The 27,292-nt window shown below is 48.9% G+C and overlaps 2 protein-coding genes across 5 annotated transcripts in view; one reads left to right on the plus strand and one right to left on the minus strand.

Annotated features, from left to right (window-relative positions):
- Nucleotides 1-1,065, minus strand: part of ELP1 (elongator acetyltransferase complex subunit 1) — a 32,319-nt gene extending 31,254 nt beyond the window's left edge. For both annotated transcript variants that reach the window (XM_072860564.1, XM_072860563.1), the window contains exon 1: nt 852-1,065. In XM_072860564.1, the coding sequence (XP_072716665.1) occupies nt 852-1,001 (150 nt within the window). In that variant the 5' untranslated portion in view covers nt 1,002-1,065. The remainder of the gene's footprint in view (nt 1-851) is intronic.
- TBC1D2 (TBC1 domain family member 2) lies at nt 111-27,079 on the plus strand. Of its 3 annotated transcripts, XM_072860566.1 has the most exons (16): nt 111-1,568; nt 2,181-2,244; nt 3,495-3,666; nt 8,124-8,626; nt 9,284-9,416; nt 10,349-10,490; nt 12,623-12,759; nt 13,380-13,567; nt 14,700-15,086; nt 15,939-16,049; nt 17,697-17,884; nt 19,078-19,548; nt 20,741-20,861; nt 22,891-23,076; nt 23,734-23,855; nt 24,544-27,079. In XM_072860566.1, the coding sequence occupies exons 4-16, from the start codon at nt 8,219-8,221 to the stop codon at nt 24,743-24,745; spliced, it is 2,796 nt and encodes a 931-aa protein (XP_072716667.1). In that variant the 5' UTR covers nt 111-1,568; nt 2,181-2,244; nt 3,495-3,666; nt 8,124-8,218; the 3' UTR covers nt 24,746-27,079. The 3 variants fall into 3 exon arrangements, with proteins under 3 accessions (XP_072716667.1, XP_072716666.1, XP_072716668.1); XM_072860565.1 differs by lacking the exon at nt 2,181-2,244; XM_072860567.1 differs by lacking the exon at nt 2,181-2,244 and having other exon boundaries at nt 3,499-3,666.
- The last annotated feature ends 213 nt before the right edge of the window (nt 27,080-27,292 follow it).

Raw genomic sequence — 27,292 nt, forward strand, 5'->3', positions numbered from 1 at the left:
GACTTCAGAATCTTTTTTTTTAATTCTAAAAAGATTTTAATTGATAGCCATCACAAACAGACCACAATGGAGATTTTCAGAAAACATCCTCTTTAAAAATGTGATCCCAAGAAAGCCCAAAAGCTCTTCTGTCAGCTAACTTCAGAAATGAACATACTGAAGGAATTAGATGCCTCAGAGTTGCACAGTGTGTTTCCAGAGAAGACACTAAAACCTGGCTCTAACAGGAATTCATGGTTCAATAGCATTTTTTTTTAGTGATATGTGTTTTTTTTCCCCTAGAGCATGGTTTCAAAAGCTTCCTCATGTACTTTTCACTATCCCTTTGCCTGTTTGCTTCTGTTTTGTGAATTGTGTCTCCGATGCAACTGTTCACTGGATTATGATTAAGATGAAACCACAGGAATGACCCGTGTCAAATACAACCACCCTCTTGAAGGCAGATTTAGTATGTCAAAAGCACAGCAAATCACTTCAGCCACTACAATCACAGTGGAGCCTCACAGCCAACTTCCTAGGCACCATGAGACAGCAGCAACCGGTGGCAGAGAGCAACAGGAGGCTCTAAGACCCCGCAAACATCGCTACAAAGAGCGAGCCGTATCAGAGGGCAGACGCGACCCGCCCAGAGGCGAGCTCCCGGCGGGCACCGTCGCGCTCCGGCTGACGGAGGCCCAAACGTTTCATCCTAGCTTTGCAACGGGCGGACCAAAGCCGCCCCTAACAACACGCCTGCAGCGATGCGAGAGAGCCGACAGGCACCGGTATCCTTCCCCGAAGACACCGCCCTGGCCCGAGCCTGACAGCGACAAGAGGGCACGACTGCCGGTGCGCCCGGCGGCGGCTCTCACCGAGTCCCCGGCGAGGCCCAGCTCCAGAAGGCCATGCTGGGAGCCCACGAGGACGGTGCCGGGCTCGGAGCTGAGGCAGAAGCACTGCGGGGTGCCCGGGGCGGCAACGGAGCGGCGCCCGCCGGTCCGCAGCAGCCGCAGGTTCCTCATGGTGGAGGGATGCCGGGCAACGCTGCGTCGCTCACGGCGCCGCCATCTTCTCCGCGGCGGGCGGCCGGAGGGACGGCACATGCGCGGACCGCGGGCGCAGGCGCAGTCCGGAGGGCGCAGGCGCAGTCCAGCGGGCGCAGGCGCAGTCCGGCACAAGCGCAGGCGCGGTGCGCGGAGGGCGCATGCGCAGCCCGCCTGTGCAGGCGCGGGTCGGCGACGGCGCCCCTGACAGGAGCGGGAGTGCGGCTTCCCCCGGGCGCGGCCGCCGTCGCCTCCCGCTCCGCACCGCGGCCTCGCATCAAACCCTTCCCAAGAGCGTTCCTGGTGCGGGCTGGGGGGCACTGCCACCGGAAAATGCTGTGCCCCGCAATGCCGCCAGGGCCAGGCCGAGCTGGCAGCGTTGCCCGTGTTCAGTGCAGATCGCTTACTGTTACCTGCTGGTCCTGTCAGGTCTCTTGCTGAGCCCCTCCCCGAGCATCTCTCGTGGCCTGCCGTGACATCGGCGGCTGTGCGGGACGAAGGGCTGGCACTTTCTACCCGTGTCAGACTGGGACCCTCGCGGAGCAGGTGGGTCTGTGGTGGCTGCGTGACAGGCACCCCTGCACTCCTCCTGCGCTGCCTTTGCTGCTGGTCCTAAACTACCTTCCCTTTCGTGAGTCATGCAGCACGTGCTGGGTCTGGATGCCGCGTGGGGTTGTGGTTTAGACAACAAAACCAGTGCTGTGACTTTTCACCAGCTCGGTTCTCTATGCGGTTGCGTTTGTCTGTGCCAGTGTATAATGTAACACTGGGAGCGGGATGGTTATTTTGCAGCCATGCTGGTACTAACCAGTTGAGGAACTCGAGATGAGGCTTAAGGCGCTTCTAGGGCAGCCTACATGTAGACAGGCCAGTGCTGTCCTGATACCACCCTTTGTGTCACACTCAGTCTGCTCCCTCTAGCTGCAGCCGAGGGGGAGGAGAAGGCAGCTCAGGCTTCAGAGAGGAGAAGGACTTCATTCAATCACAGGTATAGCCTTCACACTTCTCCATTTTGCCTAGTGGAGCTAGACTCCATCAGTGTTGATCTAGTCTAATGGCCAACCACCATGCAAGCGAAATTTGGGTCATATCAGTTTTGGCTGCAGAAATGTGTAGAGTTTGCATGCTGTAATCCGCTCCATGTGCGCTACCGTTTAGGAGCTTAGGCCAGTGGAAGGATGGGCCACCGGACTTCTGGACGGTTTTGCTTCCTGCTGCTCAGGTACTAAACTTGGCTAAAGTTGGTAATGAAACTCAGTAAACCCCTCTAAATGCAGAGGGGTTTCTTCAGACCAACGGAAATGAGTCATATCATCAAGGCTGAGCTATCGCTGCATGCAGAGAAAATCAAAGCCATACAGACTTCTTATCCTGGGGACAGGGCGTAAGAAGTGCCTTCCCAGACCTGCCCAGCGCTCGCCAAGCCCAGCAGGGCCTGGCAGTGCTGGCAGGAGGAAAGGCAGCTGCCAGAGAGCGTGTGAGCCTGGCTGTGCTGCGTGCCCTGACCCCCTGCGCTGCCCCAGGACCTGTGCCGCTGGGCTAGGATAGTTTCTGACACCCCTCTTCCCTGCAGTACCTCTTTCGGAGCTTTTTCAGGGGTCAGTCTAGACCCTTTGGCCCAGCTTGATCCTACCAGCCTCCGATCTCCTGTGGCACCAAGTACTACCATTTTTACCGTGTGAAATTTGTTTGCCTTACCCGATTTTCCCCAGCTGACTGCACCCACAGGGTCTGCATCCACTGCCGTGGAGGTTTTGCAGGCTTGGGGCGCGTCCCTCCTAGCAAATGGGACCTGCTGGTCCCCTCCAGCCCATGAGCTGTCCGCCTCTGGGCTTGCTTTCAACGTGCCGCATCACCCTGACGAATCATTTTCTTCCCGATGCCCGGCTGAAATGTCCTTTTTTTACTATTTTTTCCGCGGCTGCAGCCGGCGTCCACCGCCTCGCACCCCTCTTGCTCCGCTCCCCCGTCCCTGCCGCCCTCCCCGGGCTGCGCCGCGCCCCGCCCCGCCGGGCCCCGCTGCCAAACCGGCCCGGCAGGAAGCGCGGGGCGGCGGCCGGCGCAGCCGGTGCGGCCGGAGCAGGTAACCCCGGCCGGGGCTGCGGGTCCCCCGCACCACCCCACTCCCGCCATCCTCCGGCCAGCGGCCCGGATGCCCCCCCCAGCCCGGCGCTGAGGTCCCCCCCGCCCCGGGCCGGGCGGTACAAGTGGTGCCAGGGTCCGGTCCCTGAGGCGCCGGGCAGCGCAGCCCTGTGCCAGGCTCCAGCAGCCCCGGCTTGTGCCCTAGTACGGTGCAGCTGGGCTGGGAGGCGCTTCTGCGGCGCTGGGGGAGGCACGGGGAGGGGCGGGGGGGCTGCCTTGTGCTGGTAACATCAGCAGCTCCAGAAAGGGTCTGTGCAGGGTTCACCCTGATCTTCTCTTTTCATTGATGAGTCAGTGTCAGAGCTGCTTTCACCTAAATATCTCTTTCAGACAGTTCTCAGGCAGCAACTGGACGGAGGGAAACTTGAGGCAGAAGCACCTCTTCTGTCGCTGTTGGATTTGTTTTGGAGGCTGTGGTTGCCTGCTTGGTGGTGCCTGCAGCAGTAGCTCTACACCAGCAAACGGTGACTTCCAGGGGCATCTCTCCGCTTCTCTTAAGGAGGTGAGATCTTCTCCTCTAGAGTGCTTTGCAATGCAGACCTGACAAGACTCCTTATAACTTGGTGTTTGAATCCAAAATGCTTATTTGATCCTGTTCATGGTGTGGACCCGTGGACCATTATCCTGGTAAGAGGCAGAAGTGTGATGGAGCCTTCAGATGATACAGGAGGTCCTTATGCTGGTAGTGCCATAAAAGCCCGAGGGTCTGTTAGGGAGAGTTGAGACTGCTTCTTCCTCCTGATGATGGTTCCGTTGTGCCAGGCAAAATTAGCTTGGAAATTAAGCTTTTGGGTGTTTCAGAAGCTTAGCTGAGGCAGCACTTTTCATGAAGTGTGCTTGTTCCTGGCATTTGTGAATGCGTTCAGCAGCAGGATCCATGGTGTCAGGGGAGTGAACTAAAAGAAGTTCAGTAGCTTTTCAAAAAGAATGAATGTTATCTATAGTAGTCTAAAAAGCTAATGTGGGCACATGAGGGACCAGCAGTAAACATGATGGGGCTTAGCCAGTGCTAGGATGGGTAAGCCTTCTTTCAGTCATGAGGATAAGTCATTCGTAAGAGCGTGAGCTTGGGCAACATCTCTGTGTGCTCCACTGTATTAATCTCTGTTCACCTGTTGTCACACAGCTGGCTGTTGTGTTCAATAGTTTTGTGTCTGCAGTTGGATTCCCACTAACTTAACACTGCAACAATTTATTTGCTTACATATTTGCTTCAGATACATTAGTGTCTGAACTGGAATGTCTGGTAGTCTTTTCATTTATTGATCTTTAAACCATGTTTTTACTTAAGAAAAAATATAAGAAATTATTTATAGGTATTTTTCTGGAGTGTTGTTAGCTTTCTTTATACAAGGGGCATGGGTGTCTGCAGCTCTGAGCAAAAAATCACACCTGCCATATGGTTAAGCACTTGAAAAAGTTCCCAGAAACGTGTCAGAATTGCCATCCTTGCATATGATCAAAATTCATCGTAATGTGGACCTGAGTAGCTGGCAACAGCCTTGAGGTTGGCCCCTTCTCTGAGAGGGAAGTTGGACTAGAGATCTCCACAGATCCCTTCCAGCCTTATTTTTCTATTTTTCCCTTGCACATTGTGTTCCTCTTGGGAATCCAGCAGGTTACTTTGGCCACTGAGCAATCAAGTCTCTTTTGCAAGGATCACAGAATTACTTTCTCTGGTGCATAATCATCATATGAGGCCTACTGGATGGAAACCTAACACACAGCATGCAGGCTTTTCAACAGCAATCCTCAGCTGACACAAGTGATTTATAAGGATGCTGCATGAGGCTGGATTTTTTTCCAGACACCATGGTTTAAAATACTAGCTGAACATTCAGTGGAAATGCCACGATACACTTACCTGAAATCCCTTGACCCGAGTATGGCGGGAGACCTGAGTATGCCAGGAGAGGCAGTGGGGTAGCCCTGTATGTTGAGGAGTGTTTTGACTGTGTAGAGCTTAATGATGGTGACGATAGGGTTGACTGTTTATGGGTAAGAATCAGGGGAAAGGCCAACAAGGCAGATATCATGGTGGGAATCTGTTATAGACCACCCAACCAGGATGAAGAGGCAGATGAAATGTTCTATAAGCAGCTATAAGAAGTCTATAATAAGTTCTATAAGCAGCTGAGAGAAGTGTCACAATTGCTAGCCCTTGTTCTCGTGGGGGACTTCAACTTACCAGGTGTCTGCTGGAAATTCAATAGAGCAGAGAGAGAACAGTCTAGGAGGTTCCTGGAGAGTGTGGAAGACAACTTCCTGACACAGCTGGTGAGTGAGCCAGCTAGGGAAGGCGCCCTGCTGGACCTGTTGTTTGTGAACAGAGAAGGACTTGTGGGTGATGTGATAGTTGGAGGCTATCTTGGGCACAGCGATCACGAAATGATAAGAGTTTTCGATTTTTGGAGAAGTAAGGAGGGGGGGTCAGCAGAACTGCTACTTTGGACTTCCGGAGGGCAGACTTTGGCCTGTTTAGGGGCCTGGTTGACAGAGTCCCTTGGGAAGCAGTTCTGAAGGGCAAAGGAGTCCAGGAAAGCCGGACATTCTTCCAAGAAGGAAATCTTAAAAGTGCAGGAGCAGGCCATGTGCCGAAAGATGAGCTGGCGGGGCAGAAGACTGGCCTGGCTGAACAGAGAGTTTTGGCTGCAACTCAGGAAAAAAAGGAGAGTTTATGACATTTGGAAGAAGGGGCAGGCAACTTGGGAGGACTACAAGGATGTTGTGAGGTTATGCAGGGAGAAAATTAGAAGGGCCAAAGCCCAGCTAGAACTTAATCTGGCTACTGCAGTAGACAACAATAAAAATTGTTTCTATAAATACATTAGCAACAAAAGGAGGGCTAAGGAGAACCTCCATCCTTTATTGAACATGGGGGGAAACATGGTGACAAAGGATGAGGAAAAGGCTAAGGTACTTAATGCCTTCTTTGCCTCAATCTTTAATAGTAAGACCAGTTGTCCTCTGGGTACCCAGCCCCCTGAGCTGGAAGACAGGGATGGGAAGCAGAATGAAACCACCATAATCCAAGGGGAAATGGTTATCGACCTGCTACACCACTTAGACACACACGAGTCTATGGGGCTGGATGGGATCCACCCAAGGGCACTGAGGGAGCTGGCGGAAGTGCTCACCAAGCCACTTTCAATGCTTTATCAGTAGTCCTGGCTAACCAGGGAGGTCTGCGTTGACTGGAGGTTAGCAAATGTGACGCCCATCTACAAGAAGGGCTGGAAAGAGGATCCGGGGAACTACAGGCCTGTCAGTCTGACCTTCATGCCAGGGAAGGTTATAGAGCAGATCATCTTGAATGCCATCACACGGCACATACAGGACAACCAGGTGATCATGCCCAGTCAGCATGGACTTATGAAAGGCAGGTCCTGCTTGACTAACCTGATCTCCTATGACAAGGTGACCCGCTTAGTGGATGAGGGAAAGGCCGTGGATGTTGTCCACCTAGACTTTAGTAAAGCCTTTGACGCTGTTTCCAACAGCATTCTCCTGGAGAAACTGGCTGCTCATGGCTTGGACGGGCATATGCTTTGCTGGTTAAAAACTGGCTGGGTGGCCGGGCCCAAAGAGTTGTGGTGAATGGAGTTTACTCCAGTTGGTGGCCAGTCACAAGTGGTGTCCCCCAGGGCTCTGTGTTGGGCCCAGTCCTGTTTAATATCTTTATCAATGATCTGGATGAGGGGATCGAGTGCACCCTCAGTAAGTTTGCAGATGACACCAAGTTGTGCAGGAGTGTTGATCTGCTTGAGGGTAGGAAGGCTCTGCACAGGGATCTGGACAGGCTGGATCGATGGGCCCAGGCCAATTGTATGAGATTCAACAAGGCTAAGTGCAAGGTTCTGCACTTCGGCCACAGCAACCCCATGCAACGCTACAGGCTTGGGGAAGAGTGGCTGGAAAGCTGCCTGGCAGAAAAGGAGCTGGGATTGTTGGTCAATAGCTGTCTTAATATGAGCCAGCAGTGTGCCCAGGTGGCCAAGAAGGCCAATAACATCCTGGCTTGTATCAGAAATAGTGTGGCCAGCAGGACTAGGGAGGTGATTGTCCCCCTGTACTCGGCACTGGTGAGGCCGCACCTCGAATACTGTGTTCAGTTTTGGGCCCCTCACTCCAAGAGAGACATTGAGGTGCTGGAGCGTGTCCAGAGAAGGGCAACGAAGCTGGTGAAGGGTCTGGAGCACAAGTCTGATGAGGAGCGGCTGAGGGACCTGGGGCTGTTTAGCCTGGAGAAGTGGAGGCTGAGGGGAGACCTTATCGCTCTCTACAACTACCTGAAAGGAGGTTGTAGGGAGGTGGGTGTTGGTCTCTTCTCCCAAGTAACAAGTGATAGGACAATAGGGAATGACCTCAAGTTGCATCAGGAGAGGTTTAGATTGGATATTAGGAAAAATTTATTCACCAAAAGGGTTATCGGGCATTGGACCAGGCTGCCCAGGGAAATGGTTGAGTTGCCATCCCTGGAAGTATTTAAAAGACATGTAGATGTCGTGCTTAGGGACATGGTTTAGTGGTGGACTTGGCAGTGCTGGGTTAAGGGTTAGACTTGATGATCTGAAGGGTCTTTTCCAGCCTAAATGATTCTGTGATTCTATTTGGCCCCCCCTGTGCTTGTTACCTTGCCATGTTTTCTGCAACTGTTACTTAACATTCTTGTCTGTGGCTTCAAATGCCCTGGATATTGCTGTTGATTAGGTATGCCCACAGACTGTAATTATTTTTCACTCAAGAGATTGTGGTACTGCTTCTTGGCTGCCAGTCCAGGCTAATTTAGGAATGGAAAACAGAGAAAACAGATATATAGAGGTCATCTGAGCCAAGGAAGGCAGGGAGCAGTGACCAAAAGTAGAAGTCAGAGACCTTGGCTGGGCAGTTTGAAAGCTAGGGAATGTTTTTTGTTGTATGCCAGACCTGAGCTTATTCCTCCTTTTTCATTTGCTGCAGGTTCTATAACGATGATATAGTCAAGATCTGCTGTTACTTATTTACCTCGAGAATTTCCTGTTTCAATCTGATTCTGAGTATATTTCCTGAAAGAGATGAAAAAAGGACCAGAAAGCGGAGCTTGTCGCCTTGCCACTCCAGGCAATTTAGTGGAGTCAAATCCAGATGATAACAGGAGCAATGGAGCCTCAGCAAAACAGAAAGACCTGCTTTCCTCTTCTGGAGAACTGGAAAATGTACAGCTGAAACCCAGCAGAGAAACATCCGGAAAAAAACTCTGTGGCTATTTATATAAGTTGGGCATCAAGGGGCCAATCAAGACCTGGAAGTCTCGTTGGTTCTTTTACGATGAAAACAAATGTCATTTACTATACTACAGAACTGCACAGGACATCAACCCTTTGGGGTCTATTGATCTCTCCAGCGCCAGCTTTGACTGCAAGGTGGAAAATGGGGAAGGGGTTTTTGAGATCAGAACACCAAGCAGAGTTTTTACTTTGAAGGTAAGGGGCAGCATCTTCTTGTGGGGGATGTTACGAAACATTCCCAATCAGGACAGACACATCTCTGCTAAGATACCTCTTAGCTTGAGTTTCACTTTAGTCCTCCCAGCCTGGACTGTTACCATTTGGACCAAAATTACTTGTATTGTTTTGGCAAGACTGGGACTCCATTACCTGTGAGATGGCTGTTGTTTAACAGAAAAGGAGTAAAAGCTGAACTGGGCGATGAATGAAAATCACTGAGGAGTCCTGCAGTCCACATGGAATTTGCTGAACAGAAATGAGCTCCCCTGTCTAAAATGGTTGCTTCAGCAGGAACCTTTGCTAGGTTTTTATCTCCGTGAAAATCACTATTAAGAAGCCCTGTGGGTGATTCCTGGCTAAAATAATCGTGACATTTCTGCTTAGCCTTCGAGCATAGTAAACCAAAAAATGTTTAAAATTAGGTCAGCGGTCCAGTGAGGTTCTGTTACTGAGGCCATGCTGAAGATTTACTTTGTCCTTCCAAATCAGTGTTAGACCAGAGGATATAGTATAGGCTTGACACAGCTGGCCTTTATGTCTGCTGACTTGGGCAGCAAAGTGGTGGTCAGCCCTTCAGGATGTGTCTTGTGCTGATGAGATTACTCCCCTCCCCTTCCTGTTTTGTGTTGTTAGGCAATCAGCAAACAGGCAATGATGTACTGGCTGCAGCAGCTACAAATGAGACGTTGGGAATTTTGCAACGCTCAGAGCAGATTTCCTGTGGGCAGCTCCCAGCTTGTGAATGAACCTCTGGCTGTCAGAACAAGTAGGTGTTGCTTATGTCAGCCTTTCTTTTGCTTTCAGCCCGTACCCCACCCCAGTGATGAATGGTGCTCCTCATCTGTAAATGAGCAGAGGTTTTGGCCACGTTTTTAAATGCAGGTGCCAGCTATCAATGATTGGTCAATGTTTGGAACTTCTGGCCTTATTATGGATGAATGTGAATGGTCTATGTCCTAATCCCCAGCATGTGGTTGGAGATGCTCAGGTGTCTTATGATCATGAATTCCCTCTTGATTTTCCTCAGGCATGTGAAGTGTGCATATTTGGTATACACCCTTCCTCTTGCAAAGCCTGGGAAATTTACAGCAAGCAAGTTTTTTTTCAGTGGTGGTGGAATGAAGATCTGCATTCCTACTAGTGGGAGTACACAGGCCAGTGGATCAGGCGAGGGCACAAGCAGGGTGTCCACCTGGTTAGTTATGACTAGATGCACATTTTGTTTGAAACAAATAACCCCCTCTCTAGTAAGTGTTTGCTCTAAAAGGTTCTGGGTACCTTGGCATTTTGCTCCAGCAGGCAATAATTTGGTAACAGACTGTGTTTGTGGAGTGTTATCTGCACATTAAAACTATCAAACACTGTTTGGGATGTGGGGAAAGAACAGCAACAGCTCCCTTCCTTATTCCTTAAGGGGGTTAAAGTTTGATTGTTTAGGGTTAGTCATTCTCACATACAAATGGTTGAAGTCACTTGATTGTCCTTGAATAGATTACTCTATTTGCACATGGAACCTTCTGTAATTTGATGTAAAACTAAGGAAACCTGCTCTGCTGTCCTTGTTCCACTTGGCCAGTTGAACATGGAATGTATACCTGTAGTAAAATGTTGTGGTTCTCAAGTTACACGAAGGAGCCAAAGTCCAATGGAATTCTGTCTTGCTCAGTTGCTTCTGTGTCCTGGTTTGTTTTTACATAGATGTTGTTGACAATGAAGACTTTCTGCCTCCGGTGAAAACACCAACAGAAGCAGTGGGTTTAAAGGCAGCGTCTTTGCCTGCACCCCAAACATCTACTGCTTTGCAGAACATCTCCCTTAAGCACCCTTGGACAGAGATACAGTAAGTGCATGAGGAGAGCTGCAGTGCAGTTGACATGCTGGCCTGCCACTTTTGTGCCTTCCTTGCCTGTCTGTATTGTGTGAAATAGGACTCTTGCCTAGGTGGAAGAATTATGAAACAGCTTTTTGAAGGATATTCCAGGTGAAAGTAAACTTCCTGCCAGAGGGTCTTTCACATCCCCCTGTTTCAATGCATTTCAAATCATCTAGCTCTCTAGGCAAAGACCCTAGTGGCAGACCTAGGGCTTGGTTAAGCTTTCTTCAGTGTGGGCAGTGGTTTGCATGCCTACTGCGATGCATCTGCACATCGCTCTTGGAAGGGCACATGGGCAGTTTGTGCTCTGTAGGCTAGTGATAGAAGCCCATTAGCACTTTCCAGTGGTTTCAAAGGCCTTTCAATGTAATGCACTCTCTAAAGCAGGAACTCCAAGCAAAAGGGGCTTGTGCCTGTAATATTTGCCCGACACTGCACAGCTTGCTACTCCTTGCTCAGTTTCAAGTATGTGAATATTCCCAATGCCTACAATGATGCGGCTATCTGCAATTGTAATGTGTAGCTCCATCAGGGCTACAAGTTACAAGCCTTGGGCCGATACAGTTGCACAAAGACAACCCCCATCAGTATCTCCTTAAATGTGTCCTAGTCACTTATTTACATATAATCAAAAATGGTGTGGTAGTAGCCTGGCACCTGCCAAATGTTTTTTGTGGGGAGGTTGGCTATAGTTTTTTACTACCACTACTGTGGCTACAATCTGATGCCAATAAGAAGAAAGATCCCCCATAGGACCAAAGAGGATCAGAGTCAGCTGTACTATTTTTCAGGCTATGCACTCTCTCCTCCTCACTTTGACTGAAAATAATATGATCATATCTCCTCCCCCCTCCCCAGTCTTGCTTTTGTTAGCTTGAATAACAATTGCCTCTTTTCAGCTTCAAATTGTATTGACTCCTGGTTCTGTGAACATTTCTTCAGGCTCTATCACTATCAGGCTGGGTCTTCATGAGTGTAGCATGTCTGATTTCAGCTAAGTTCATCAGATCCCTGAGCTGCTGCTGTCTCAGAGGAAAAACAAAGCGCAGCATAAGGTAGAGAAAAGTAGGGAAGTTGCATTGGATGAGTGCCAACTGCAGACTACATGGAATGAAGGTCTGCTGATCTTATGTACCAATATGTTCCCTGAGGTCAGAAATGTCTGCTTTTCTGCTGTGGAGTCTTACAGTAACAAGGCAAAAGGAGAACAATATCTAAATGCCAACTTCATTTACAGTTAGGAAGTAGCTGACACTGAGTCTTTTGTAGATCTCAAAAAAAGGGGCTTGTTTTATTTGAGCGGATGGACAACACAGGAGGAGAAGGGAAAAGACCTGTATAGAGATAGGCAACTGTCTCACTTTCCTCTATAGGTTTTACAGAAAATACTTTTGCATTTGTGGTTCTGCATGATGCTGTAAAGTCATCTCTTAGTGCTTCTGGCAGTATCTGATAGCAGCAGCTGTAACAAACTGTTTCTGGGTCTGATTGCAGTTTTGTTCCTGAATCTCTTTACTGCATCAAAGTCTATTGAGTTTGTGGTGGCAAAGTTATTAAATGTGGTTCAGAGCACAGGACCTGTGGCTGCTTCAAATGTGATCATTGTGGCAGTTTTGGCTGTGCTGTAGATAGCTGAGCTTTTCTTGGCACCTGGGGATTTCTGCGGTGAGTTAAGGAAGGGAAGGGAGGGAGAGAGGGCAAGAGAGAGAGAGGGGGAAGGAAGGAGGAGGAGGAGAGGGAGGAAGAGAGGGAAGGGAGGGATGGGGTTGCTCTACTGTTACCTTAGATCCCTCTGTCCAGCCTGATGCATTTATGTACAGGGCTCAAGCACATGGGGAAAGATCTCCAGCTGATTTACATTGCTGTGCTGGTACTGATTTTGTGGCACCTTCCTGATTTACACCTATTACAACCTTGCTCCCCTCAGATCCACCAGTGCTGTGAACAGTTCATTTTCTCAGCACATGAAGGAGATAGGTTTTGGGAGGAGGGGTAGGATATGAGGAGAGGTAAGGCATTGAATAGTTTGAATATGCACTGACTGCAGTGATCATGACTTCTCTTGTTCACTAGGCTGTCTTGATCTCTTCTTGTTTCAGAAACACTGTCTACAATATCTGTGGCTCCAAGCAGCTCTGGGGAAACAATGGGAACATCTTTAGCTTCAGTGAATTCCAGGAGCATCCTGAGAACCCAGATGAGGAGCAAAAAGCAGAAGTGGAGGCAGGATGTGCAGGTGCTTGTTACTGAACTGTGTGAGCTGGTCTGAGCATGATGCCTTCTAGCAGGGAGTCAGACTTAGCAGGAGAGGGAGGGAGAGGGTGGCAAGTTGTCATGGGACATGAAGACTCTATCACATTGTCTCAGGTCCCTTCCCTTGTTGTTGGCACAAGACTGACTCTTTTGGCTCTGCTTCAGGCTGCATCTGTCTATCTCCTACCTCTGGAACCTTCTGCAGAGGCAAAAATACCATCCATGGTGCCAGCCAATACTGGTATTTCTTTGAGGTAGAAGTTAAATTGCTGCATGATCACAGGTTAAGCTCAACAGCTCCAGTGCATACTTGGGAATTTACCTCTCCAGTATGGTAACTTGAATTTGCTGTGTGCAAGATAGATGGGCAGGGTGCAAGGTGGGTTAACAGGTACCATAAAACATCACAGCTTTGTTTATTCTGGAGGTACCTGTGGCAATCCCAGTTGTCTGTGCTTCAAGCCTGTGGATCCCAGCAGGTCAATTTGCTTTGTCCTGTGTGTCAGTCTTCTCTGCTGAGCTGTTGTGAGTCCCCCCATAGCAAGACTCAGGAGTCCATAGTAGCAACCCAATTCTGTGTAAATTAACCCTGTTTCTCTCCAGTTAAGGAGGGGATCCTGGAGGATGGAAGGATGGAGCCCAGGCTGAACTGGGTTAGGAAAGCCAGGTGGATGAACAGTGGCTTCCCAGGCTTGTCTGAAGAACTGCCCAGGGAGAGGAACCCAATGGATAAAGTGAATGTCCTACAGCAACAGATCCTGACACTCACAGAGGAAGTCAAGTCACAGAAGGTGAGTGTGGCGAAGAGTCTGCTACTTCTACGGGCAGGGCCCTGAGACTGGCCACAGGGACTCCCGTATACCTTGGTGTTAGGCTGGGAAGTCCGCAGCAGGCACTCACTGGGGACCAGTTGAAGCTCCTGGTGTCACCCCTTTGTGTGTGCCTGATTGTGCCCAGCGCAAGGGAGAATGGGCTGTCCCTCAGCCATTGCTAGGAAGTGCAGCTAGAAGATGGGCTGTAAAAGGGAGGTAAAACAAATCCAAGTGCGCTCTGCAAGTGTCTTGCTGGTGCGTCTTTATTGCTCAGTGAATGTACGAAGTACAGCCCTGATTATGTACTGTAACACTGGCAGGAGCTGCCAGGCTGAGTCATGCTGTTAACAGCAGGTCATTCTTTTTGAACAGTGATCCACCATTAAGAAGTGATTTGACTGTAGAAGTCAGCACGTGGATCACTGCAAGGGCTGTCTCTCCTAAATGATACTTCACAAGCATGGAGCAACGCCAGGCTCTCCACTAATGATGCTGGTAGCTCTTCCAGCAGAAGAGGCAGGAGAGCCAGGTCCCATGGTGGGCAATCAGTTGCATCCTTGATTTGCTTCCTTAAATGGCTGAGATGGCAGAGCCTGAATCAGCAGCATGTTGCTGGGGCAAGCTTTTGTTCTTTCATGTGGGATCGAGTGAGGGAGGACTCTGGCAGAGGGAAGGTTAAAATGGATACAGCAGTTTGCTTCTGGTAGCACAAATAGATGCAGACTGCATTATTTCCCTCCCTCCTATTTTACCACACTGCTGACCAGATCTCCAGCTTCTCTGGTTTCTGCTGGGCCTCCCAAGAAGGATGACTGTAGAAAGTCAGAATTCAGACAGTGTGAGCAGCTGCTTGTCTGTTAGCAATCCACCTAAAGTCAAGGCATCTGTGGCCTGCTCCAGAGACCCTTCGGGCCCAGCTCAGAGCAGAGCTTCTCTACTGGGTAAGCACTGTGATTTCAAGATTGCTGCATTCAGTTTTGCTTCTGAAAGGAGTAAATTTCAAGATCCTGAGGACTTTTCACTGTTCATTCATTACTGGTTGGGTCTGCTGTCCGTGCTGCCATTGCCTTGGGCAGCACTGTGGTGTAATGGCTTTGCGTTCCCTTTCCAGGAGCTGGTTAAACTTCTCCACAAAGCTCTGGAGGCAGCCCAGCAGGAGAAGCGAGTATCTAGCATGTATCTCACTGCAGCAGAAGATAAGGACAGGCTGGAGCTGGTGCGCCACAAAGTGAGACAAATCACAGATCTCACCAGTCGACTGGAAGCTCTTGAGCAAGAAAAGAAGGAACTGGAGCAGATGCTGACTCTGAGAGACAGCCACATCCAGGAACTCAAAGAGCACGTGCAGCTTCTGATGGAGAAGAACCAAGCCAAACAGGAAGTCATCATGGCCTTGACGGAGCAGATGGCCCGAGAGCTCTCTGACCCCCTGCAAGAAGCCAACACTATCACTGCAGAGACATTGTATAAGCAGCAGGAGGAGATTGCGCACCTGAAGGTGTGTGAGATGGCACAGGTCATTTGGGGGTTCCCATTTCTGTTGCCGTCTGGTTCAGTGGGAGGGTGTTCCTTGTGGGAAGCACAGAATATACTTCTGCTAGTTGCTCCATGTGTCTCCAAACCAGAGACAGGCTGGAAGGGACTCGCCTGATACCAATAGGGTGCTCAAAAGCATCTGGGTCAGTTTCAGCTTCAGCTCAGAGCCTGTTTTGTTTGACTTCGTGTCACCATTCAGTGTGTGCCTCTTTCTTCGCTCTTCTCTTGTTTCACAGCTGCAGTCTCACTTGCTGCCTTCACTAGCTTTGTTCCTCTGTGTTTTCCTCTTGCAAACAGTTTCCCAGTACATCCTGGTCTTTAAAATCCAGCCTGTTGTATGTCACTATATGCACAGTTATAAGGATCAGTTAGCGTGGGGTGGAGAATTGCCAAAACAGCCACTTACTGTGTTGTGGGAGAGTGTTTGTTTTTGCTGCTAGCCATGGGGCTGAGATTTGTGTCAGTTTTTAAAAAAATAGAACAAAACACATATATTCTTCATCTTACTTAGGTGCTTTTGTAGCTTTATATCACCCAGACGTCTGTGTTTTCTAAGCATGTACATGCTTAGAAAGCGCACTTAGCATTTTCAAGTGTCTTGTCTATGCATGACACTTCTATTTAATGTTGTGCCTTGATTTCCTTTGTAGGCAATATTTGTCTTGGGGAGTCAGTCCTGTCTTCTCCCTAGAACACAAAATTGTTGAGATATTTTCTTGTCCTTAACACAATCCACACCTGAGGTCCCTGAACTGGGAGGGGATTCCAAGCCCCTCAAGAACTCTCCTTGTGTGACTGTTTTGCTTCATGGCAGGATGATATTGATGCATACAAAACCCAGAACCAATTTCTCAACTCGGAGATCCACCAGGTTACTCGACTCTGGACAAGCGTTGCTGAGAATGAAAAAGCCCTTCTGATGAAGGTAAGGCAAAATTACTTTTTTTCCTTGGTGAGAGCTGTTACTAATTTCTTTCCAAAGTTGCCACTGGAATGGGTTTTGGTCCAAAACACATCAGGAATAAGCTTTCTTCGCAATGTGGTTTTTTTAGTGTGGCCTTTTTTCTGCTTTGTGTTGTTGCCAAATTAGACGTGATCATTTCACTCTTCAATAAAAGTAAAATACCTGCAAAGCTCAGTCTTAAGGGTGCTGAAACTTAACCCAGATTTCTGCATTTCAGCTACACTTTTGGGTACAAATAAAAAAGCAACACTATGTGTAGGGAATCAGAACATTTTCCTGAGAGCTGGCAGACTGACTGAGCCCTGGCTGCATCTAGTCTTGATTTCTCTACCCGGCTTGGCACTGCCAGGTGGCAGCACTCCCAGGTCCTGCAGCTAGATCAGAGTTCTTATGTTTTCTTAAGCTCTGTTTTTATTTCTAGCCTTGTAAGTGTGCATAACTTGGTTACTCTCAGACTTGTCTAATCCTACCTTCTGGTCCTGAACCACTTCTCAGGCTGGTGGTGTGTGCTGGCCTTTGTTCTGTGGGTTTTCCCTGGGGTTTTACTTTCCTGGGTTTTAAGGTATGTCTCCACAGTCTTGGATTCTGGAACAGGGCAAAAAGCTGCTTCTGAAGTCTTACTGCCATTCTTACATCTGTTTGGTTTCTAGTCCTTTGAAACCCTGCCTACCTCCTAAGTTACTGCCCTTCTCTGATCCTGAAACTGATGTAACCTTCAGAAAGGAAGTAATCAGACCGACATGCTCAATGTGAGGCAAAATGCTGATTAAAGTGGTAGTACGACAATATCCCATGCTCCTTTCTGTCCCCTCTATAGGCAGCCTAATTCTCTCTGTGGTTTCAGTTTTGTTTTTGTTTTCAACTGCTGCTTCCCACTGAGCGGGAGTCTTCATTGAGCTTCCTATGAGGCATTGGGTGAGTCTTGTCACCTGGGTGGCCTCAGTTCCCCACTTGTGGAGTGGGGATAAGAGTCCTCATTCCTTTTTTCTGCTTTGTGTGCCCAGCAGTATGGTGGTGGCAGGGACTGTCCTGCTGTTTGAACTCAGTTGGGCTTCCTGTGCTTGAGAAATGTTGTGTACCAGCGCCATGGGACTGGGGTTGCTGAGGGGCATGTGGTCACCTTGTCTGTGGTGGTGCTACCATGTATCCTGAAAATGGTGTGGTCATAGCTGAGTCCCAGGAGCGGTGTGTTTTGTCAGGATACAGCCCCATGTGAAGTAGAGAACTAGTCTGAGGAGCAGAGAAAAAGCCTGCAGAGAACTTAGCTGCAGTGGTGGCTCTTCGGTTGTGTCCTGAGCCGAGCTGGCTGGGATATGGCCATCCACTGATGCAAGGCAGTAGCCAAAGTAGGTGATGCTGTAGTAGTTCTCCCACTCAATAAGCAACTTCTGTTGCATGCTAGCTACTGCAGCTTGTGCTTATTCATAGACCACAGTGATTCATTAATGGCTGCAATTCCACTGACTGTAGAAAGCTGCTGGATGTGTTTGCTGGGGCTTTGCTGTTCAGGAGTCTTCACTTTATGTGCAGACCAGGCCAGTAGAGAGCAGTGGCAATGCAGGAAGAACCATCAATGAGCCAGCTCATTCCCTCTTCTTTCCCCATCAGTGTGCCTGCCTGCAAGCACGAAACTGCCAGATGGAGAGCAAATACCTGACAGTCTTACGGAAGCTGCAGGAGGCTGTGCCTGGCCTGCCCAGCTCCTATGCTGAGTTGGTGAGGAACCTCATCCAGGAAGCACTCCAGTGGGATGTGAAGGAAGAAGCAGAAGAAGGGTTTAACCTGAACCCTGTAAGGTAAGAGGCAGCATGGTGATATTCACACCCTTGTAGGAGTCTGGCCGTGGAGGGGAATGCACAGGCAAGAAAGATCCGGGGACATTTCTGTAGCAGGGACTTTGAGCCATGACCTAGGAGTGGATGTTGAGGAGGCTGGTTCGGTGAGTGGAGACCATAAGTACCTGATAGCAGCATATCGCTGTAGGAAAGGGAAGTTAAAGATGGTACAGCTAAACTTTTCTTGGCAGTGGCAGACAGTATGGCAGGTGACAACAGCCATGGCATGCATGGGAGGTAAACAGTGGACATGAAGATGAACTCCTTTTGTAGGAGAGAAGGCCACCTGGGAGGTGGGGGATCTCCATCCTTTGGGGTTTTCTAGTCCCAGCCATACAAAGCCACTGTTGCCCTGTTCTAGTGCTGGGGACAATCCTGCAGTGAAGGGGGGCTGGACTGGAGACCTCCAGTGAGCCTTGCCACCAGCACTGCGGGGGTCCTTGCATTTGTGTTTATGACTTTCTGCTCAGTTAGTGCCCCAGTTCTGTAGCAGTTTCCATTTCATCTGCTTGGTCAGACTCGCAGGTTCTCCAGGTAGCTTTGGAGATGATATCCCAAAGCCAGGCTTCGTCTCTTTGTCAAGAATATAATGATATCTTACAAGTATCCCAGCCTGTGGACTTATGAAGCACAAACCCTCAATGAGCTGTATTGTCAGTGGTCCTGGTGTTTTCCAGTCAGTAGGAGATTTGCATTGTGTACAGGAAGACATGAGAAGGGACTGTGGATCTCTGTTCTTTGGTCTGATGCCCCAAAGCCTTTGAAGTCCCTTCCTATAGAACTGTCTGTGCACTAGGACATAGTAGGGAGAAGGTACACAGGTTGAGCTAGATACTCCCTTTGGGGCAGGGAAGCAGGTGAGGTGAGAGAGGTCTGATGAGGTTGGGCTGTAGCTCAGAGCAAAGTTACCCTTGAGTTCCTGTGTGTATGCCACTGCTGCAGGCTCTCAATTGTCTTTGAGGCTTTGAGACAGTGGGCATGTCAGGCTTTCACATGCAGCTGCCAGAGGAGTGAAGGATGAGTACTTGTGCTCTGACATGGGTGACAGGAACCTGGCAGCAGGCTGTAGCTGGCGTGGCCCCAAGCAGTGAGTGGCCCTTGACGCAGGTACCAGCGCTGTCCTTTGAACTAACCTCTGCCTTGTGACCCTCCAGTGAGTATGACGAGTATGGGTTTATGACTGTACCTGACTATGAAGTTGAGGACTGGAAACTTCTGGCCAAAATCCAAGCCCTGGAGATAAAGTCCAACAACCTGCGGAGCCAGGAAGTAGTGGAGAAGCCCCTCCGTGACAGGTGGAACAGCGTTGGAGAGCTGAGCCCCTCTGCAGAGCTGAAGAACCTGATCCGAAGTGGCATTCCAGTGGAGCATCGGCAACGGGTCTGGAGATGGATTGTCAGCCGGCACTGCAGCCATCTGCCTGACCAGTACCAGCGGCTGTTACGGCAAAGCAAGAGCACTGAGCACCCTGCCTGCCGGCAGATTGAGCTCGACCTGCCCCGCACACTGACCAATAACAAACATTTTTCCTCTCCCACCTCCCAGCTCATTCCCAAGCTTCGGAGGGTGTTGCTGGCATTCTCCTGGCACAATCCTGCCATTGGATACTGTCAGGGACTGAACAGGTGAGGAGCCAGGTATGCTGCTTCTTCCTAGGATAGCACTGAGAAGGTGTAGACACATACTCTAGGCTGTGATTCAAGCAACCCCAGGCTCCTGCCTCTCTAGAGTTCTGTCCTGGCTCTGGGTATTTTCCTGCAGAATTCTGCATTTGGTGTCTTTTGTCACCCAGTGTTGTTGCTGGGATCAAGCAAGCAGCAGGATGCACTAACTTCCATAGTTACAGAATAGGAAGGAACAGCTGTAGGAGGTAGAGTGAGGCAGTCCCAGAATAGCAGCATGAGGCTGGGGCTGAATTTCCAAGTCTTAATGCGCTTGGCAGAAGAACACCCTGGTGATTCCCCTTTTTGCTGAGAAGAGTTGGAGGAAATGTTAGGAAGTGTTAGAGATGAGGGAGTTGCAGCAAATGACATGAGGAGAGGCTGAGGAAACTGGGATTGTTCTGTCTGGAGAAGAGAAGGTTCAGGGAATCTAAAAGCTTCTTTCACTTCCCAAAGAAGGCTATAGGAAAGATAAAACCAGACTTCTTAGACGTGTGCTGCCAAGTAAAAGAGGCACCACGCACTAGCTGCAAGAAGGGAATTTCTGGTTGGACCTTTTCACATGAGGAAAGTCTGTGTAAGCTATTCCTGTTGTTCTTGGATGGTCTTCAGAAAGACATTTTCCACTCTAGAGAGCCCTTGGTATCTAATATCATCTTTCCAGTCTGGCTGAAAGGGGGTAAGTCAGAGCCGAAGGGGGTAAGGGCTGTAGAATAATGTATGGGAAGGTGAGCTATGTCACATAATATGGAGTATCTCTGAGTAAGCTCTTTCCTGTACTGAAATAGCCAAAATCAGCATACTGCTAACTTCAGCAGATCTACAGAACATCCCATTAGCTGGGGAGTCTGTCTTTGTCATGCCAGTTCCATATTTGATGCTTCCTGTTTGCTGACAGAGGCACATGGGAAAGAAAATCACAGCCCCATGGTTCCTTCAGAAACCCACAGAACAGATCACTTGACTCTCTGACTAGCTGTCCTGCCACATTTGATGTTTTGGACACTCATGGAGCTAGAGACATGCCAAGAGGAATCTTGGATTCTCTGTGGTTCTGTGTCTGCCTGGGAGGAAGAGACACAGAACCACTCTCCTGTGCTGGCCTATGTCTCCTCCTGCAGTGTTGCATTGCCTCACCGTGTCTTGTCCATCACAGATTGGCAGCTGTTGCCCTCCTGGTCCTGGAAGATGAGGAAAGTGCTTTCTGGTGCCTAGTCCATATTGTGGAGAACCTAATGCCAGCAGATTACTACAGTGACACACTGATAACATCACAGGTGAGCTGGGCACCCTCATATCTGCTTGGACTCTGATACAGTGATTTACAGTAAAGGTTTAAAAGCAAGCAGTCATCTTGCAGTGTGTTTGATTTCTCGCAGGACCGTGATACCACCTTGCAATCCCTTCCATTGCAGAGGTGTTGTAGGCTTGAGAGTACAAAGTTGTTACACACACAGGAGCAGCAAAATTGATCCCCAGCACTAGGAAATCGGGCACCACTCCTGAGTAATCACTTGAAGGTCAGGTTAGCCAGAAAGAAGGTGCCCGTTAATTGCACAGTTACTTATTTTAAGGAGGGCCTACTAGAGGTGAAGCAGCAAACTCCAACATGTGTAGAACTAAATATGAAGAAGGCACCATTCTGGAGCCCTTCAGATGTTTCTTTGGAAACTGCACCCTATCTTGGGAGTGCCATATGCAGATGGAAGAAAATACTGAGATTTTTATATTCACTGTACTTGCCTCAGTTCATGATCAAATACAGCATTAGTTCTGGCTTTGGGGTTCCCTGCAGATCAGAAAGCTCTCTGGCCATTTGATGTAAAATGTTGTTCTGTGAGGAACTACCCTCCTGGTTCAAAGTCACTGGATTTCAAGGTTTTCAAGATGTGTTGTCTTGTGTCAGATATACTGCATCCTCCCAGGCAGACACAGAACCAAGACAAATCCCATATAGTTCAATGGAATTATAATTGTGTGCCCATACCACCCACACCCAGCAGTGCCGAGGCTGGTGAGCCTGGACATGACCTTGGTGTCTTTATTGCCTGTGGTCCTTTTAGAGAGAAGAAGGTTGTATCTGTGGGCCCGCAATAGATGAGGCTACAAGTGTCAGTAGCTGAGAGTGACTGATTGTGCCACTGAACTGGTTGCCTAATGTTTACTGGGACAGTGGTGTGCTGGTGGAGAGGCTAACACACAGACTGGGGAAGCAGCCAAATCACTGTGCAGATAGCAGAATGTCTATCTGGAGCAGGGAGTGTTAGCTGTGATATTTAACAGGCAGCACTCAATACTTCACAAATAGTGATTGACAGGGAAATCATGGCAGACTGAAGACATAGAGGTTCCCTTGCATTTGGTGAGAAAAGACTGTCAGCTGAGGGAGCCTTTTTTAGAAAGACTTCCTGACCTTATGGTTGGTCTCTGAAAGTCTAGCCAGGAGCCACATAAAGAGGAAAGTCTAGGATGATGCTTTGTGGGTTGGCTTGATAAAGTGAAAGCTCTGAGTTGGCTGGAAAACTTAAGGTTTAGCTCTTGCAGATTTTAAAGACCAAGCATATCACCTCATCTGGTTTGTACCACTGGGCCACACCTAAGTGGGCTGACACAGCTGGGGCAGTAGTATGATATGGCATAGGGGAAGACCTTACCATGATCTTACTCCTTTGCACTTCCCCTCATGAAACTATGGCTTCACTGAGATGAAGCCTTTATAAACCTGGGTCAAGGATCTCACCAACTGCATATCTGTGTCTTGGCTCATGCAACCAGAAGCAGAGCACAGACAGTACTCAGACCACAAAGAGAAGCTAAGTGAGAAGATCAGGTCCTGCTTGCAAAGTCAGAGGGATTCTAGGTATTTATTCTGTTGGGCCATGTGCAGTCATTCAGACCTGAGCAGGTTTTAATCCCTGTCATTCAATTGGATGCTCATGACATCACAGAAAATCCTAGTAAGACCAACGCGGGAAGATGTGGCAGCATTTTCCCTCTTGACTCTGAGGTTGGGAAGGAATATGATCCTCTGAGTGAGAACAATGTACGTATCTCTGCTTGTGTCTTGGCCCTGTTTCAGCTCCACACCTTGCACTGGGGACAGCATACAAGTACCCTGCTCAGTAATTTTGAAGGGTTGGGAGATAAAGGATGCTCTGCTCTTCCTAAGGTGTGGTTAGGCTAGAAGGTAGCACCAATGATTACCGTGGCATGTGTGGGCCACTGTCCTGTTGCACCGCTCCTCTCCTCCAACACCAGGACTGCTCTTGACTAGGACGTCATTGTTTTCTTTTTTGTCAACTTTAGGTAGATCAGAGAGTCTTCAAAGACTTCCTGTCAGAGAAGCTGCCTCGCCTTATGGCTCATTTTGAGCAGTATCGGATTGATGTCTCACTTATCACCTTCAATTGGTTTCTGGTGGCCTTTGTGGACAGCCTGGTCAGCGACATCCTCCTGCGAGTGTGGGATGCCTTCTTGTACGAGGGAACTAAGGTGCAACTCTCAGTCTAGGCCTCCCTCCCATCCGCACCACCTCTGTGACATGATGGCAGGGTGATGGACATACACACGTGTCAAAGAGATGTGGGGTTGAGCCTCGTGTCCTATCCTGCCTGTTTGGTGGGGTGCCTTTATGCCTCCCAGCCTCTGTGTTGCCTGGGTACTTGCTGTTGGCAGGTAGACCTAGTCCCTGGTACTGTGCACAGTATCCCTGGCACTTTTTAGCAGGTAGTTCTGCTATGAAACAGCTCCCTGATAGGCCATGGTTTCTTCTGCTCTGTGGTGTGGCCACAGCTGAGGGTATGACAGATACAGGGAGCAGAAGATGGGCAGATAGTATCTGAAAACTTGAGTCTTGCATTGCCCCTGTGCATAGGGAGAACTGGAGAACCCTTGTGAAATCCCTATGGAGTCCTTTTGGAGGACCTGGTATGCTCTGGGGTTGTAAATTAGCTTACAGAGGGTCATTCTCTTGTGATTAGCTCTGTGCTTCTTTAGGCCTGCCCTAACGCAGCCTATTGAGAGCAGGAGAAGCCTAGTGTCCAGCCTGTACTGCAGTGCTGTGTGCCCCACCCCATGTTTCATGCCAGGAGGGCCTGGTCCCTCAACTGCCTAAGACTTTGTTAACTCAAATACCTTTCAACCTTCCAGGTGATTTTCCGCTATGCTCTTGCAATTTTTAAATACAATGAGGAGGAAATCCTAAGAATTCATGACAGTGTGGAGATCTACCAGTACCTACGCTTTTTCACGAGAATGATCACGGATGGCAGGTAGGACTGCGGGCTGTAGACAACCTTCCATCCTGGGTTTGTACTTGCTTGCCTGTTAGGTCAGCCTAAAAAGACTTATGACCAGTCTTTTAACAGAGATGCATGCGCATTGGCAGGTCCATGGGACACGGATCAGTTTGTCTCTTTTTGACTGTCCCTCACAGTGTTACTTAAAGTCTTTCTGGCTTGGGCAAAGGCATGCTATAGCAGAGCAGGCCACAAAGTCTGGGCCAGCCTCCTTTTTGCAGCAGCTGGAACTTGTACTGCCACTTGCTGGGTTTCTCTCAGCTGTAGTTGGGGTATTTGGGAACACAGCACCACTCACTTTAATGGCAACGTGTCTGAGAGGAAGATTTCTGTGATCAGAAGAGCTCAACATCAGGAACACTCCTCCCCCAGGGGCCATCAGAATTGGCATTGGATCCGCCGTCTCCTGACTGGTGGCTGCACACTGGTACCTTAAAAAGGGGTGTGGTGTAAGACTCTTTAAAGTGTTGCTTGGGTTGGCGTTTGTGCGAGATGGAATTGGCTGTGATTCCTTTAAGACTGCTGCTTGGTGACTTTTGAGCTCGGAGAGCTGAAATCTGAAGCCCTATTCTTTGCCTGCCCCAGGATGCACTTGGCATATCTGTTGCCATCTGTTACCAGCCAGTAAATTGGTTCACCAGACCTGTCTTTTCCATTGTAGGAAGCTGATGAACATTGCCTTCAATGACTTAAACCCCTTCCCCATGAAACTGCTGAGGAACCGGCGGTCAATGCACAGGGAAGAGCTGGAGGCAGAGCTGTGTGAACTGGAACAGATCAAGGCAGCCTATGTAAAAGAGAGAGCAGAGCAGGGGCTTCAGGACCTGAAGGAGGTTGTTAGTGAAGAGGAAGAAGAGATTTAACAAAAACAGAGCTCATCACTTCCTTCCTGCCTTGCAGAAGGTCTTCAGTAGCAACTGCCTGTAAGAGATGGAGCAGAGGGGGAAAGGTGGTCACAGCAGGAGTTCATCTGCCCCAGGAAGCAAGGCTGTAGGTATAGGACCATTTGGGGACCAAGCCAGACTTTGTAATGGATTGGAAGGTGTCAAGGGATTTTTATCCTGTTCTGTACTTCTCCCCATTCAGCCCACCCTGTCTTGTGCACTTCAGGATTACAGCTGAAAGTCCATAGGAAATATCAGTTGTGGTACCATGACAGAAATCGACATGGTGCAAAAGACCCAGCCAGGCAGGGCTTTTCTACCTTTTCTGATGGAGGCTTGAAAGAGATCTTTATGTACAAGTAAAATTACCAGAAATAATAAACTGAGAGCACTTCCTCATTGGTACCTAAAGCTTCTGAATTTGTCAGGAAGGAAACCTGCTCTTTGGAGGCATGGTGCCTTCAGTGGCTAGCCTGCCAGGAGAGCGTGTGTTTAACATTGCAGTTACTGAGTCATGACACTGTCTCCAGATGAGTGTTGGGCTTGAGGATGTCCTGGGAGCTGGAGGACATCTTCCCCTGGGACTCAGGCTCAGACAAGTGAAATGGGTTGTGGGAGAGTGGAGTTGCCTCTCCGGTTTATTTTGGTTCCTATGGAAGTCCATGGGAGCACAAGGTGTGTCTCCCTGCCTGGCTGGGAAATGCTAGGAGCTACCTCTCCTCTTTGTTTAGCTTTGAGCAGAGCCATCTATGGGATGGCCTGACCCTGGCAGCACTGTGCCTTTCAGAGGTGAGTCTGCTCCACAGAGGAGCTGTCATCTCAGTGTGAAGCCAGCCGCAGCCTGGCTGCTGGCAGGGCCTAATGTTATGGAGACTTTGATTACTGGGGAGACCTGGGTCTTCTGATCACCTCACACTTAGCCAGGATGAGTGTGTGGCCATCTCTCTCTGCCTCACAGTTAATGTTCCTGTGCTGGGTTTCTACGCTGATATCCCTGTCTCTGACTCCTGTTCATAATGGGAGGGTGGAGGTCTTTTCTGTAGGAGTTTCCAATATTGAAGGTGTTTGACCCATGGAATGTGGCACTGTGGGGTTGAACCTGCAAACCAGTTGGACTAGGTCACAAAAGATGCTTTGATATTCTTTAGAAAAAACATTCATTTCCCCTGAACCAAGGAGCTGGTCTCCATGGGTCTATCACACAGAGATGCCCTGTCTACCTCTGGGAATGGAGTCTGACAGCCTCATCCCCTGCCTCCCAGGCTTGCCCATCCCCTGGGCTGGATGCCCTGCCTGTGCAGCTCAGTCCTCCACAGACCCAGGATGAGTCAAGTGCTTCAGATAAATACAACTTCTTTTCCCTAACGTGGTGCCAGATCCTGCTGTCCCGCTTTCCTGCTGAGCAGTGCTTTATTCCAGGTGTGCCCACAGTGCTGGCACTGACAGCATGCAGCAGACCCCGTTGTAAGGAGGGCTCTGTGCTATGTTTTTAGACTGACATCGAACCCAAGCCCGTACAGTGGATGATGCCTCCTTTAAACCTCTTGTGGTATAAAGTTGTCAGTGCTTGCAGAGGAAGGGAAAAGAAGCATTCATAGCCTGTACTGTTGTCAGCCAGGTGGGCCGTAGCCAAGATCACAGACTAGTGGAAATGGCACCAGCCTCTATTCGCCTGAGACACGTGGTCTGCCTCGACTCTGCCTTAGGCACAACTGGACAAATCAGCCAGTTTCAAAGAATTATGGAAGTCTGAGTTGGGAGAGAGCTGTGGAGGCCAACCACACAGTATGGAAGTAATCAAAGTGGAAATGAGGTTTTGGGAAGAGTGGATAGATGGGCAAGGTAGATTCCCTGCATGTCACCGACAGCTATACACGTTGAAAGTGTGGGATGAGAAGAAAATGTTACTGGAGTCTTACCACAGTATCTCAATAAAATGCACTGGTTTTAAAATGATGCCACCTAGCTAGAGAAGCTCAAAAGGCAGAAGGTTTTTCTTTACAGATGATATTGCTAATGTAATTTACTCATACTGTTGCACACAAATACAGAGTTTTGCTACTGTTACAGACTTCTGAAAGGCATTATCTTTTAAATCAAGACCATGGAAATTAGAAGTATACTTACAATTGTATTTTTCCTAGAGCCTTTTGCAACAGCTTAAAAATCTTTTCTTCCATCCTGCCTTTATGTTTTTTAAAAAAGCCATTTGAAACATGCATTATTAGACCAAATCATAGCCTGGTGTATGTCTACAGTATATAAATAAACTGGTCTACAGTATGTAGACAGATGTATGTCTACAGTATATAAATAAACTGGTAAATAAATAAACTGGTCTACGTGGTATATAATGACCTGTTAAAAAATAAACTTTTCTGAAGAAGACATAAGGACCAAGCTGTTGTCCCTGATGGGAAATTCTGAAAATAATTTTTAGTTGAAATGATAAGGGAAGAACATCTCAGGGTTGTTAGAAGTTTCTCTTCTGTTGTGTCTTCACCAGCTCTTGGTTTTGTACCGCAT

The sequence above is a fragment of the Ciconia boyciana genome, chromosome 4, assembly GCF_034638445.1.
Source record: "Ciconia boyciana chromosome 4, ASM3463844v1, whole genome shotgun sequence".
Taxonomy (NCBI): domain Eukaryota; kingdom Metazoa; phylum Chordata; class Aves; order Ciconiiformes; family Ciconiidae; genus Ciconia; species Ciconia boyciana.

Excerpts from the sequence above, each read along its gene's own strand:
- TBC1D2 (XM_072860566.1), top strand. The coding sequence starts at position 8,219 with ATGAAAAAAGGACCAGAAAGCGGAGCTTGTCGCCTTGCCACTCCAGGC. Across the intron at positions 16,050-17,696 it reads AAAAAGCCCTTCTGATGAAG|TGTGCCTGCCTGCAAGCACG; the intron begins GTAAGGCAAAAT and ends TTTCCCCATCAG. Across the intron at positions 17,885-19,077 it reads TTTAACCTGAACCCTGTAAG|TGAGTATGACGAGTATGGGT; the intron begins GTAAGAGGCAGC and ends GTGACCCTCCAG.